Here is a 13999-nt window from a genome sequence, read left to right as displayed (position 1 = left end):
AAAGGTCATGTTGGCTAAACCCGCTGGAGTTTTTATGTTATTTTATTTTTTTAATATCATCAGAACATAAACAATAAACCAATGAGGTGTAAAAACTGCTTCCTTACCAAAACTGTCCTGATGAGATCGGTAATGAGGTCACAGTTATCTGCTGGGGTTTAATGATTCTTGGCTAATTATAATATCGTTTCAACGCATTGTCAGACTCTGACCTGCGCTGTAATTTACTTCAGGGAGCCTAAAGACGCTAAATGTGGCGAATGTTGACTCCTCTAGCGTCTCTTGCAGGAGTTTGGCGGTCTGTTGGCCGTGGGGTGTGCGGTTATTTAGGCTGACGTTAAGGAAACTGAGTGGTTAGCTGCTCTGATGAGGTCACAGGCTTCTGCAGTTAAATGTCAGCGTGTGTCTGAAAATCAAACAAAAGCCTGGAGAACATTCACACTCTGTTTGCTTGTTGCACCAAAGGACAGAGGACAAAACTGAGTGAGTTATACACACAGACTTTTTGATAGGTTTCTCTCTGTACTGTAGCCTCTTTGGAACCTGATGTTTGTAAAGATTTGATTTATAAATCTTTGATATAGTGTCAATTTGAGGTGTTTTTTTTTCTGTTGCCTCAACATGACATAGGTAGATTTGTCTCTCTTGGAAGCTATTTATAGAATAAAATGTTGGCATTTGTAAAGCCTGACTTGGATTAGCAACCCGTCTTTCTGGGACAGAAACAGGTTGACCTGTTTGACTGGTATTTGCTGTGGATAGTTGCCTCATAATCTACTGAAGGAAATTTACATTGCAGGTTAAGACACTAACTTCTCTCTTTGCTAATGGACATCTCAGGATGTTTTCATCTTTTTATTTTGGTTATAAAATGGTTTGAAATTTCATTTTAGTGCTTTGAAACCAACCCACGTCATCGGGATTTTTCTTTATTGCGCACCAATACAGGCGAACAATATGTCACTGGATGGGAAGGTCTGCTCTGATCCATGGAAGAGTAAAAGAGCAGATGTTTTAGCTGATGTGTTATCTGTGCCAGCCAAGGAGTCGGTCAGATCAGCTGTTTCCACAGTGTGTGTTAACACTTGTTTGTTGGCCCTGTGTAGCAAGCACAAGATAAGCCACGTGCTACCGTTAAGCAATATTCTAAGATTTAATGGTGGTATTAACTTTTTTTCGTCTTTCAACTAGGCAAATGTGTTTTTATGATGCTGATCCAACCGTCACTGAGTCAAATATTTTCTGAATAAACAATCGTCAATTATTTGCTTGATATTAGTGATGCACCGATTAACCAGTCAGAAATCTGAATAAGCTGATTTTTCAACTGATAGACGCTGGTAAATGAGAGGCAAATCAGATACTGAAAAATGTAAATATTCCTGTTTGTTTGAATGCAACAAAACTAAGAACTCCCACCATTCGTAACAGAAGCACATCAACTAAATGCGTGTTCTTCCAGACACTTTTATTTAGTTTGATTAAAATAATCTGCCTGTTGGGGGTGTGAGCTTCATAAATGGGGATGATGTTGCAATTCCTATGTATTCCTTAAGGGAGAAAATCAGAATCAGTCCAATCCTCAATCAGCGAGTCAGACCTTAAAGGAAAAAAAAAACCCATCCTGCTTCAATCTGCCCTTGAAAATGTATTGCATTTGGTTTTAGAGATGTGAAGCGATCACATTTTTATTCTAATTGCCCCTAATTACCCCTACACTGAAATGCTCCTGTGTTTTTAATTTGAAATAACAGGTTTTTATAAGACGAGAGAAAAATGAGCCGCCGCTGCATCTAAGCACATTATTCTTTCATTGCAACATATCATCATGGGAAATCTTCAAGAGCTTGTTTGCCCTTCCCGAGGCTAACACAATGGCTTACATGGGAGAAGTGACTATATTGCTTATAACACCTGAGTAAAAAGAAAAAGAAATAGGTGAGAGCAGTGGCTCCGCCATAGACACCACTGGAGATCTCGTATAACTGCACGGAGAGGGAACCGCACAATAGGAGCATTGTGCTCAGTGAGGTCTAGTTCATTCGGTGGCACAGCAGTTAGCATGAGGGATAATAGTCTCAACAGACAATAAAGCTGACCCCACAGCATTACTGCAGACGTGTGTCAGAAAGCAATTAAACAACAAGCTAAGATTTGTGTCTGGGTACAAACCTGGTAGCAGAAACCTAAAATGGGGAATTGGGTTTTCCATCTTTGTTTATAGTGGGAGGCTATCTTGCAGCATGCTACAAAAAAAGAAAAGTGGAAGCACTAAAAATTTCTACTTTGTGAAAAAATGTCTCTCCACTGCTTTTTATGTGCCGTCCTTGGCTGCAGCCTTTTCAGTAGCTGCCACTGCTGCCTGAGGCGTTCACCCTCGAGAGGCTACTTCACTTCCTACTGAAACGGACTCTGTTGTTATCCCTCAGCATCAAGGGTGTGGTCCTGCTTTCCAACCACACTCCTCCACCTCTGCTGCCAACTCGGTCTACCTAAGCATTTTTCTTTTGCAACCTTCGTTGACAGTAACGTCCCGTGGGAGTTTGGAGGCCTAAATTTGCAGCCGTGTGCCTGACCACAGTATCAGGTCCTCTCCAGACGTCCCGCTCACTGCGTCATGCCGAATTCTTAAATGGCTGTTCTTAGCTGGGCTCCTCAAACCTGCTGTTTGGGAACTTTAGATTTTTTTTTTTTTTTGATTGATTGATCAAAAACAAATAAGTAAATACTGTAAGTTATGTGATTCGTTTAACATCTGGTGTGTCTTAAGTACATTTGCATGTATTTTGCATTTAAAAAGTTTTTTTTCTCTCATACAATCACACCCAGGCCACTTTGTGATCCTAAATTCTATATTTGTCTAATGTTTTCTAACTGGTTATGTCACATTTTATTCGACTTTCATACCAATGCATGCGACAGACTCAGGATTTTGGACCACATGAAAGGCTGGGATCAAATATAAGCAATAGACAAAAGAAGCATGTGACTGCTGCTCTATTTTGTAATTGCACGCTTCGTCCATTCTTTGGAGTTTTAGTTTTCAGCTTTATCTCAGCAGAACAGCGCTTCTTAAAAGCTAACTTCCTTGAAATCCTGGTTTCTGAGCTTCAAAATAAAAGTTATGCCCCAGCAGTGTTTACTAGCAATATTAAAGCAGAAAGCCTTGATGGAGGAAGTCCCATTTTGTCTATAACACACACTGTCTATCTATGGAGGGCCAAGAGGGACAAAAATAAGTAAATCAATTCTTCATTAAGACATTAGTTAAATGTAGCATAAAATATATATTTAAATAGATAAACATACAACTGAAGTATTATCATTAAAATGTAGACTTGCAATAGCTGGTGCAGATGATTAATTAAATGTATTTAATTATTCCTAGTTTTTTGTTCTGCAGCTTCACCATGACGCAATTTTATCTGTCAAGTTGAGGGGCGGAGCTATGGGCGGGGCTTACATGGATCTGTTGGACTCCACTAGTGCTGCCTGATTTTTGTGGCAGCCTTTGTAATAAGTTTTCCTGTGAGCTCTTCGGAGAGATTTTACAATTAGCAGACAGCATGGAAGCAGGAGATTATCATCCAGACTACGTGGCCAACAGATTTGTGTAAGCATAACCTTGTGTTTGAATGACTTAATGGTAATTAATAAATTAAATGTTTATTAAAAATGTAAGCATTTTATTAAACATTTATTTTATTTTGCGTTATATTTAATTCATAATTTAATGATGCATTTATTAGATTTTGTCCCTTGTGGCTCTCCATACATAGCATCTGTATTTGTATCTGTAAACACAACTTGCTGCGTGCAGCATGTTGTGTGTGTTGCATGCGTTGTCGCATGCAACACACACAACACTGGAGTGACCAGTGCAGTCCAGGTCACTCCAGAACTGTAAGCTGGTTGCATTGGAGTCTGATGGCAGCTGCATTAAAATGATAATATGAAGCACAAACAATAAAAAATGTATCGGCATAAAGATTTGTGATGTGAACAGTTGAGACAGTTTGTCTTCTACTTTAATCTAGCTTAATGTTTCCTTTTTGTGCAAAAATAAATTAAATACCATAAGATACAAGGTAGGAAAGCAAGGAGTTTTGGTATTTTTAAACATTTAGAAAACCTTGTGTCCTAAATAAATATGTTATCTCTGCTCAAGAACAAAAACAATTTCAGATATACCATACAAGTAAAACGCAGTTATATCTTAGGTAGTTGCACATGTATGTAAGTAAAGATATACTAAGTAAATGCAGTGAAATGCAATTAGAAAAATTAAAGACACAGTATACTTTTTAATATATTTTAATACATTTAATCTAGTATATCTTAAATCTGTCTTAATGTTTTTTTGTTTTTTTTTTTACTTCAGAGACAAAATGTTCAAATAATATTTAAGATGCAGTCTATCTTAAATGCATCTACATACATTTGATGCTGTATGTTTTAAATGGTTCTTTTTTATATCTAACTTTATATTATTTGCTCATAGAAACACACATCTAAGATGAACTTAGCAGCCGGTTTCTTAAAATCAGCAGCTGTCGTGTTTTCAGCTCTTTCTTTAGTTTTCTATATTTAAATCAAGGAAGAGGTGATTTTTTAAATCTTTTTTCTTGTTCTTCTGTTTTCTTCCTCCTACATTTTTGTTAACACGGGGTGATAAATCTTCTTTGTTCATACTGGATTCAGTCCAGCTTGCTGTTTTGGAACTTGTACATTGGTTTTAATGCTTCGTGGTTTCCCGTCTTCTTTTGTTTCTCTCCAGGTGAGCTGCGACTCTCGCTGCCTTCGACTTCCTGTGCACCTGCATGTGCTGTAAGCAGCCCCAGCCTGTTGGAGAGCTGCTTCGGTCCGTGACTGTCTTGCTTTAGGAGAACCCATGGCTTCTGGGCCTCCATCTCCCTCCATAGGCCTCAGGCTGCTGCAGCTGCTAATCGGGGCTGTGTTTGTGCTGCTGGTGTCCGGGTTTGGATCGGCTCTGGGTAACAAGGTCTACACCAACACATGGGCGGTCCACATACCCGGCGGTCTGGAGGAAGCTGACCAAATTGCCAAGAAACATGGCTTCATAAACCATGGACATGTAAGTTGTTTAGGCTGTCTTTGGTGTAGTTCTTAAGATGATGCCGGGATATGTTCCACTGGGCCGTTGTTAGTCGAGGTTACCAAGGCCAGGTTTTGACTATGCAAATAGGAGATGGCTGAAACCTGAAGCTGTTGCACACAGTATCTGTAGCTAATATCTGCCTTCATTTGCTATTAGGGTTCTCCAAAAAGCCCTCGCATGCTCTTTCAACCCCTCTTTGAAATATTTATAGATGATTTTTCATTATTTATGTTCATTTTTTTTCCGTGGGAGGACAGCAAAGTAACATTATGCCTTTCTATTTTTACTCAGGTTTCCTTCCACACACAGAAACTTTGACATGTTCAAAGAGTAAAAAAGCTCGCCTTTTGTGTTTGCAATGAAACCACCTCGTATTGACGTTTTTGTGCAGGTGCTTCATTGTTGTGCGAAGGATATCTTTTACAGGTGTGTCACTGATCTTTCTTTCCTTTTCAAGGAGTTAAGTTGACAGGGTTTTTCTTCTAATGCATTCAGTTCACAAGAACAGGTGTGTTCCTGGGTTGTTTCTGTGAAGCTTTTGAGCTTTTGAATGTGAAAAATGCTTGCAGGTGAGCAGGTTAGACGACGTCTAAGAGTACAGTGTATCTACAGTACATGTAAATTTGAAAGCTGACTTGGAATTGCTTTCAGATTTAGAGTAAAAAAAAAAATCACTGTCAATAAAACACAACTTTTTGTCACACATGCATGTTTCAGATCATGAAGCAAATTTTAATCATCTGGCTTACAAAAAGTGGCAATGAGTGAATGATTCCCAGTCTGCACTTCTTCAGAATTGTTGTTTTAAGTAGTGGTATTTAAGGTCACAACACCTCAATCAAATTTAAGTGGAAACTTTTACTAGGCAGCTCTAAAAGCTTAGTTTTTTTTGGAGCCACTAAAGCTTCTGTTTGTATCTTTTAAAAACAAATGTGTCTTCTTCTATGAGCGTTGAAACTGTCCTCATGTTGTGATAGTATGGTATGTGGAAAAAATCAAGCTCCTCTCCTCCTTCGTGTGTTCCTACAGCCATCTGCAGAAATACATTCCCGATTAGAAACAACCAATCAGAGCCAGGAGGAAGGATATGAGTTTTTTTTTCTTTTAAATTAGGGGCATGGTGTGTTGCTTTTTGAGATCTTTTGCCCCACTTCATGTTGCTAGACACTCTCTAATTAAATGATATACGAGTTTCTTGGTAGTTAAATTGAACTAAATACTTGTGGTACAGTGATTAACCTCAGTTGCTTCATGATTTTACAAAAAGGGCAGTTACAATTTCTTACACGGCAGGTAGATTTGTTTCCCCCATTATTAGTGAATTGTTTGTTGAAATGATTTATAATATCTTTATTTGGTCTTTGAGCTGAAACATCTAACTGTGATGCAGAAGATTTCTGTAAGTGTGCTAAAGAGGTGTAGTTAAGTCAATAATTTGCCTTTATGTAAAACATAAAAATAGCTAAATGCCTTTAAGTAAAAAATAAGCATTTTTTTGTATACTTTGGAGAAAGTTCTCAAAGTGACTATGTCTAATTTAATCAGCTGAGCCAAAAAAAACTATAATCTTTTCCTACATGCGTTGGTGACATTTTCCTTCTTTATGACTTGCTTGGCTCCATTGGAAGCCGATCACCTGGGTTATCATTTCCCATCATCTTCTCCCTTAAAAACAAACACTGAAGTAAATTAGTGAAGCCTTTAGGCAGATGTTGCTGGACATGTTTGTTTTTATTCAGATTTCTTTTTTCTTAACTGCTGAGCATCAAATCCATGACGGTGCTTAAATGTCCAGCAGATACTTTACTTGTAAAAGTAGATGTCATTGTTGATGTAGATTCTAGTTAAAAGGCTACAGTTTAATCACGCAAGTATCCTCATTTCCACTTGGACTCTTAAATATTTAAGAATGCATTTGATTTGTGTTCTACTGTTTGCACAAAGCAGTATTTATATGTTTAGAGCTCAGTCTACTAGTTTGAGCTTTTTGCAATTGAAAACCAGAGGAGAACAAGCAGCTCCTCATCCAGATGTTTAAAGTCCACCATGTCTCTGCTCTAATAGGCACCAGTGTCCTGTACTGCACCATATGGCCTGACTGGTCACATGGGAAAGATGTTAATTGTGTTCCGCATCATAGCATGAACACTAATGAGCAATCCTACGCACTTAAATCCTTTAAGTATGTATTTGCTGCGGAAAGCGGGGGAGCACAAACAGAGCAACTACACCTGGGTGCTCAGAAAACGGCTCCCTGGAGAAGAGTCCCTGTGTGAGCTTTGGTCGGACTCAGCAGCTTGCTTCAGATCATTTCTGATATTCTGAAAGCTAGAAGTTGGACTTTTATGTCTGAGCTGAGCTGGACTGAAAAGCAGCTCTTGACTGAGTGTTGGAGGCTGTTTCTCCTTAATAAAGCTGCATTAACGAGGATATTTAGAAGGATGCTGAGTAAAGACCTGAACAGTCACTGAAGTGAAAACAGATGTGATCTCTCCCAGTATTCTTGCTCCATGACGTTGATCTCTTACCTTGCATGCACCTTTTTAAATGTTGGCCAATTAAACCCAGTTAGGACCAATCACCCTGTTTAATAAAACAAACAAGCAAAAAAAACAACAACCAGGTACGTGTTGTTGAATCATTGAAGCCATCTTGTGCTGCGGATGACCTCTATTACTTTTAACCTTATACGCATGCGACTCATTCTTACCTCATGAAAAAAGTAAAGTCAAAGTATGAAAGAGTTCAACAGAAGAACACTTACTCCTTACCAGAAGAACTACATGTGAATGGCATTCCCTGTTTAAAATGAATTGCAGAATGAAAATTTAATGAGCAACAAAGCTGAAATAAAGCATGAGGATTAATCTGGTTCTGCTGATGCCACAAAGTAAAGATGGAGTTTATGTTCGCCGGGATTCAACAGCGAAGCTGTGTGTTAACTGTCAACTGTGCAACAAAGAGCAGTTAAAGATGCCACCTTGGGCATTATGAAACTGATGAGCATTTCCTCCCTTTATGCTGTATGGGCCAAACAATTATAAGAGGATTAACTAGAAAATTCCTGAAGAAATTTAACCGGAGCCTGCCAAAGTGTGCCCGTCGGTTTGGACCCAGCGTTCTGATGCTAGAAATTAGCATCAATGCTAAAGAAAGCTGCAATCATATGAGGAGAATCACAAGAATGTTTACTAACATGTACTTGCACCATTCAGTATGATAAAGTAAGTGTATCAGCTAAAATTAGCAAAAATGCTAATGTTAGCGTGATTGCTGTCAGTAGCATGTGGGACATCACTAGGATGTTTTCTATAATGGACTTACTCTATTCAGTATACTAAACATGGCTAAAAAGTAAAATAAATAGCTAATAGCTTATTAAAGCTAAAATGCTAATGCTAATGAACTGCCTTGCACAGCAAGGCAGTTACCTAACCTCAGAGAAAAAGATAATGCATGCTAATATTATTGCACCGCCGCAGGCGGTGCACTAACCTCAGGGGCATGTTGAGGCTTTTATTTTGAAATTTTTGTTAAGCTTAATTTCAAAGGTCCAAACTAATCCCATGTCTAATAGTCATTGGGTTAAATCAGTTATATAATGCTCACGAGCAATTACGTAATGTAAAACTTCTCAAGGCTTTTATTTTGAAATTTTTGTCAAGCTTCATTTCAAAGTGCCAAACTAATCCCATGTGTAACAATTGCTGGGTTAAATCAGTTATATAATGCTCAAAAGAGCAATTATCTGATGTAAAAATTCTCAAGGCTTTTATTTTGAAATTTTTGTTAAGCTTAATTTTCAATTGCCACACTAATCCCATGTGTAACAGTGCTTTGGATAAAAAAGTCACATAAAGCCAAAAAGAGCAATTATCTGATGTAAAAATATTCAAGGCTTTTATTTTGAAATTTTTAGTAGGCTTTATTTCAAAGAGCTAAACTAATATCATGTGTAACAGTGCTTTGGATGAAAAAGTCAAATAAAGCCAAAAAGAGCAACTACATGATGTAAAAATATTCAAGGCTTTTATTTTGAAATTTTCAGTAAGCTTCATTTTAAATTGCCACACTAATTACATGTGTAACAATGGTTGGGTAAAATCAGTTATATAATGCCCAAAACACAAGTAGTTCTAAAGGCCAGCTCAGTCCTCCTCTGTAGTAACTGACAGTTCCACCATGTTGTAGTTCTGACATTCAGCTCAGACCTCTTTTGTAGGTACTGAGTGTCCGCCATGTTGTAGTTCTAACCTTCAGTTATTGTAGTTCTAAAGAGCAGCTCAGCTGTCGTGTGAGTGAGACAGAATTGTAACTGTTTGAAGCAGTTAGTTTTTCTGATCAAAGCAGGCTGAACATATCTTTCTCTAAATGCTGTCAATAGCATGTGGGATATCATTAGAATGTTGTCTGTAATTGACTTACTCCACTCAGTATATTAAACATGGCTAATAAGTAAGAAAATAGCTAATAGCTTATTTAAGGTAAAAGGCTAATGCTAATGAACTGCCTTGCTGTGCAAGGCAGTTCCCTAACCTGAGAGAAAAATATAATGCATGCTAATATTATTGCACCGCCTACGGCGGTGCATTAACCTGAGGGGGATATTGAGGCTTTTATTTTGAAAAAAAACCATAAGCTTCATATTAAATGACCACACTAATTAAAATGTCTAACAGTGTTTGGGTTAAATCCGTTATTTACTGGCCAAAACAGCCAATAGTTCTAAATGGCAGCTCAGCCCTCTGTTTTAACTGAGTATTGATTAGAACTACAGTGATGCGTATTTGTAGTCCTAACCAGCAGCCAATCCCCTCCTGTGTTCCATTGCTATGGTTATCAATCCTCTGCTAACTGTCATGTGTGTGTGACACAGAGAGGTGGAAAAAAATTTCTATCTTTGTGAGACACCCCATTGGTTTATATGGAAAAAGCAGTCCGAACAACTCCTTGCCGTTCAGGAACCGAGAGACGTATTGGAAAACCGTTTGAAGCATATGAGAGGGCTATTTGTCGTCTTCCATAGTACCGCGATTCATATTTGTAGCTCACTCACAGTAATTGCAGTGATGAGACAAAAATGGTGTATGCAGAGCTCAGAAATTTTTCAGAAATACATGGAAGTGAATCTGGGAGAGCGTCAGTTATCCTGGCGCATGATTTCGCTCTGAAGCACCTTGACAGAAAACCGTAAGCCCTAGAGAAATTTCGAAAACATTTTACCGGAGCAGGCATGCGTATCGATGTCATGACCGAGTTTGATACCAATCGGGCGATATTTGTGGGCGTGAGGGCGATCTCAAAATTAATTTGGGGTCAAAAATTCTCTTCATTTCTCACTCTAAAAAAGCGGCAGTTGGTGTCAGTTAGGCTCTGCGTTTCGGCAGTTGGAAATTTGGCTCGTTTGACGCTTTTTACGTCGCCATCGTAAGTCCGATTCCTTATAAAAATAATAGCTCCCTTCTCGGCACCGAGCCGCACGTTTTGATACCACTTTTGTGGGGGTGCACGCAGCGGTACGAGCCGCATTAACGGTGATGGAAGAAAAATAAAGATATAAAGAGACGTTCTATTGGGTGTAGAATAATAGTTGCCTGCCATGCAATGCATGGAGGCAGTACTGACTTGCTAAGCAAGTCAGTACTGCTCTCCTTATGCATTGCTATGGGCAGGCCCCAATTAATTAATTATGAGGGTGGTTGCTAGATGAACATTATTTCAGGAGTTTTACCTTTTCAGTTGCACAGGTACCGTTCGGCCTTGGCCTGGTATATATAAATACTCTGTTCATTAGCTTTGAAAGGCGAGCTTGATAATCACAAGCAATGACTTCAATAAAGATGCTTTGATGCGCTGCACTGCTGATGGCATAGCATTTTTGTTCATTGATTAAAATGAAGCCATTAGTTTAGAAATGGGAACAAACAAATCTGTGGAGGTTTTTTTGCCCCACAGCTGATTAAAGTCGCTGTGTGTGTCTGTGTCTGTGTGGGTGGGGGGGTGTGCGACGGACTGTAGCATATCTGAGCTGTGATGTTGCTCTGAGATTCTCTCCTCTGGTTTGTGTTGGCATTGGACAGGAGGCCTGCATGATGGGATCAAAGACCAGCTGGACAGGTGTTGTTTTCATTCCACCTTCACTCACTCTGTTTACAATATGGCATCTGTAGCTCTTCTACCCTAAAGACATGGATTATTTATTGCTGTCTGCCGTCATTCATGTCCACACAAAAGACACATTTCTGCAAATATACCCTTTGCTAAGAACAGACCCTACACAACAAAATTTCTCGTGAAAATACAAGCTGTATTTTCTTAGATGCTCTTGGATGCAGTTACGAACAATTTCTTTTCAAAGCCAGTTTTGGTTTTCCTTAGGCTTTGCTGTAACACATTTTAAGCTATTTTTAGCATTCTATGCTAGCAATTAGCCCGGTTAGCACAGCTAGCATTACTCAAACTTTCTGTTTTTATCAACCAATGTAAAGCCTTACCTGGACTCTGAGATTCCTGAAAAGCATAAAATATTTTCAAATCCAGTACCTTCCACACCAGATCGATGCTAAAAGCAATTGTGCTGTACTCTGATTAGCCTTCCTGTCATCTCCTGAAACTCTCTCTCACAGCCTGAATGAACATGTTTCAACTCAGTATGGAAACGACTGCTTCTTTTTACGTCTCTGTGCTTCTCTGACTTAATTTCAGCGCACAGATAATCTCAGCATCCACACCCATCAGCTCAGTCTGGTAGAGTTTAGTCTGGTCCGTTTACTGATTTAAAAAAAAAACAACTGATTTTTGAATTTCCCACCTGCCAGTGCAAGAAAGGTTCAAGGCTGATTGATGGAAGAAAAACATTACAAATGGAAAGTAAAGAAGGGACTTTTTTTTGTGTATATTTCATAAGATGTTTGGCTATTTGTTGTCGCAATTATTGTCATGTAATGGGCTGACTTAAGCATTTTTAACTTGGGGGTCTTTTATATATACATTAACAAATAGAAAATGTTTTTATTGTAAAAATATGCAGTCAAAAATGACTTCCAAAACTTTTCCTTAATTAAAATTCTGTAAGGTTTGCAAAAGGGACATTTTTCTGCAGTACATAAAATAAAACAAAATCTTACGCCAGATCTGTGTCCGTTTAAGTTTTCATTAGGATCCAAATTAATAAATAGTACAATGAGGTTTTAAATTGCTGCTGGACTATATCAGAAAGTGTAAATGTGGGGGCAGAAAGCAGGGAATGATGGGAATGTTTGCTTGATCAGGATCTACTACTTGTTTCCCTTCATTCCCTGGTGTAATGGATCTGTCCTTATCATTGGCACAGTCATTGAGGTCAAAATACATTCGAACTCCATTTTTGTTTTTCTGTCCCTGCTAATCAATAAAGCTGAGCTGGCTGGTGCGAGTGGGTTGTTTGATGGTGTGGAAACACCGAAGCCCTGTTGACTGATGGGAGTTTGCTATAGAAATTTCTGACCCAGAAGTGCACTAACTGTCAGGATTAAGGTGCTGCCTCATTGCTCTGTCATTTGTCATCCTCTAAACTTTGTAAGTCATTCACTTCTTTTTTTTTTTCCAAACTTTTTTCTAGTACACATTTAAAATGGTTGATGTTGTCAAAAAATGATTAAATGTACTTGAAAGTACCCGATGTTTTTAAAAGTAAACAGCTACGATCACCAAGTGATTAGACTTTTCGCTGCGAAGGCTCTTCTAGGTTAGAGTGCTATTCAAAACAAGGCAAATCATTAAAACCAAGTTAAAGTCATACAATTAAGAAATGGCTGACTCACACTGCAGTAAACCGGCGTTAGCAACAGTCCTGCATCTGCTGATGGTTATTTTGCATTTTAAAGACCCTCTTTTTGCTCACATCATCAAACTTGCGCTGCAGTTAAAGCAGAACCTGAAATTGTGGCGCTGTTCCCGGTCCGATTGCGCTCCCATTAGGGAGGTATTTAAATAAATAGTGAAATGGGATTTGAAGGAAGCCATTACTGGTAAGACGGAGGTCAGTAATGAGGACTGACACAAGCGAATGAATGCCGAGGATCATTAGGAGCGCGATCTTCAGCATGGATAGGATCAAATGTTACGAGATCAAAGGAATGATTTAAAAATGAATAAACTGCAGGCAGCACTGCAACAAAAGAACTCCTTTTCCATTTGATCAGCTTGGCTGCTGGTGAAGCTGCTGCTATTGCTGTTTGTGGGACTGAAACATTGTCTTTTTTTGTGACCTTAGGATTTCACCATCTTTCTCATCTTCTGTGTGGCACATCAAAGTTCTTTTCCTGAAGATGAATTCTTAAACCTTCACTCTTTGTAGCTGCACCTCAGAGTGAGTTATTAACTTCACTTTCATCAATGCCTTTCTTTTAGTTCTCAGCCGTAGAGTCTCAGAAAGCCGCGCCATCCTGGTTATAATGATCGGTATGTGCGAGTGCCGCCCAATGACTGACAGAAGCCTCGTTTTCCCAGAAGCTCATATTTTTTTTGTTTCCTGCTTCCTCCTGTTGTTGCGGCATGAATCAGGTGCTCATTTTAAGAAGGCAGCTGGGCTTTCAGAATGCAAAACCAAGATTCAAGTTTTTCTGGGAAGTTGGATTTGATTATTTATGAGAAAGAATTTTTATTTCGTTTGATTTTAAAAACATCTATTTTTATATTTGCTTCATGTAAAAAAGAAAATATTTAAAAAATGCATTCCTTAGCAGCATTTCTCAGAAGTCCTTCATGTGAACATGGACTTCTGATGGTGGCAGCGGATAATAACCTGTATTCATAGCTGATCTATTTAGAGCGCAGCATCCTACCCCGGGGCTTTGCCTGTAAGGGAGGTTTGTGTTTGGGAAACTGTACCCTCACTGT

At 38.7% G+C, this 13999-nt stretch overlaps 1 protein-coding gene across 5 annotated transcripts in view; it reads left to right on the top strand.

Moving 5' to 3' along the window:
• furina (furin (paired basic amino acid cleaving enzyme) a) overlaps positions 1-13999 on the top strand; it is a 93070-nt gene that overhangs the window by 3835 nt on the left and 75236 nt on the right. For 3 of the 5 annotated variants that reach the window (XM_028013954.1, XM_028013955.1, XM_028013958.1), the window contains exon 2: positions 4778-5095. In XM_028013954.1, the coding sequence (XP_027869755.1) occupies positions 4892-5095 (204 nt within the window). In that variant the 5' untranslated portion in view covers positions 4778-4891. Of the gene's footprint in view, positions 1-415; positions 484-3505; positions 3614-4777; positions 5096-13999 lie in introns of those variants that run through there. The other 2 variants (XM_028013957.1, XM_028013956.1) reach the window with 2 other exon arrangements.

Source organism: Xiphophorus couchianus, chromosome 4 (assembly GCF_001444195.1).
Source record: "Xiphophorus couchianus chromosome 4, X_couchianus-1.0, whole genome shotgun sequence".
In the NCBI taxonomy this organism is placed as follows: domain Eukaryota; kingdom Metazoa; phylum Chordata; class Actinopteri; order Cyprinodontiformes; family Poeciliidae; genus Xiphophorus; species Xiphophorus couchianus.
The sequence above is the reverse complement of the archived record's forward strand: the minus strand, read 5'-3'. Positions and strand labels throughout refer to the sequence as shown.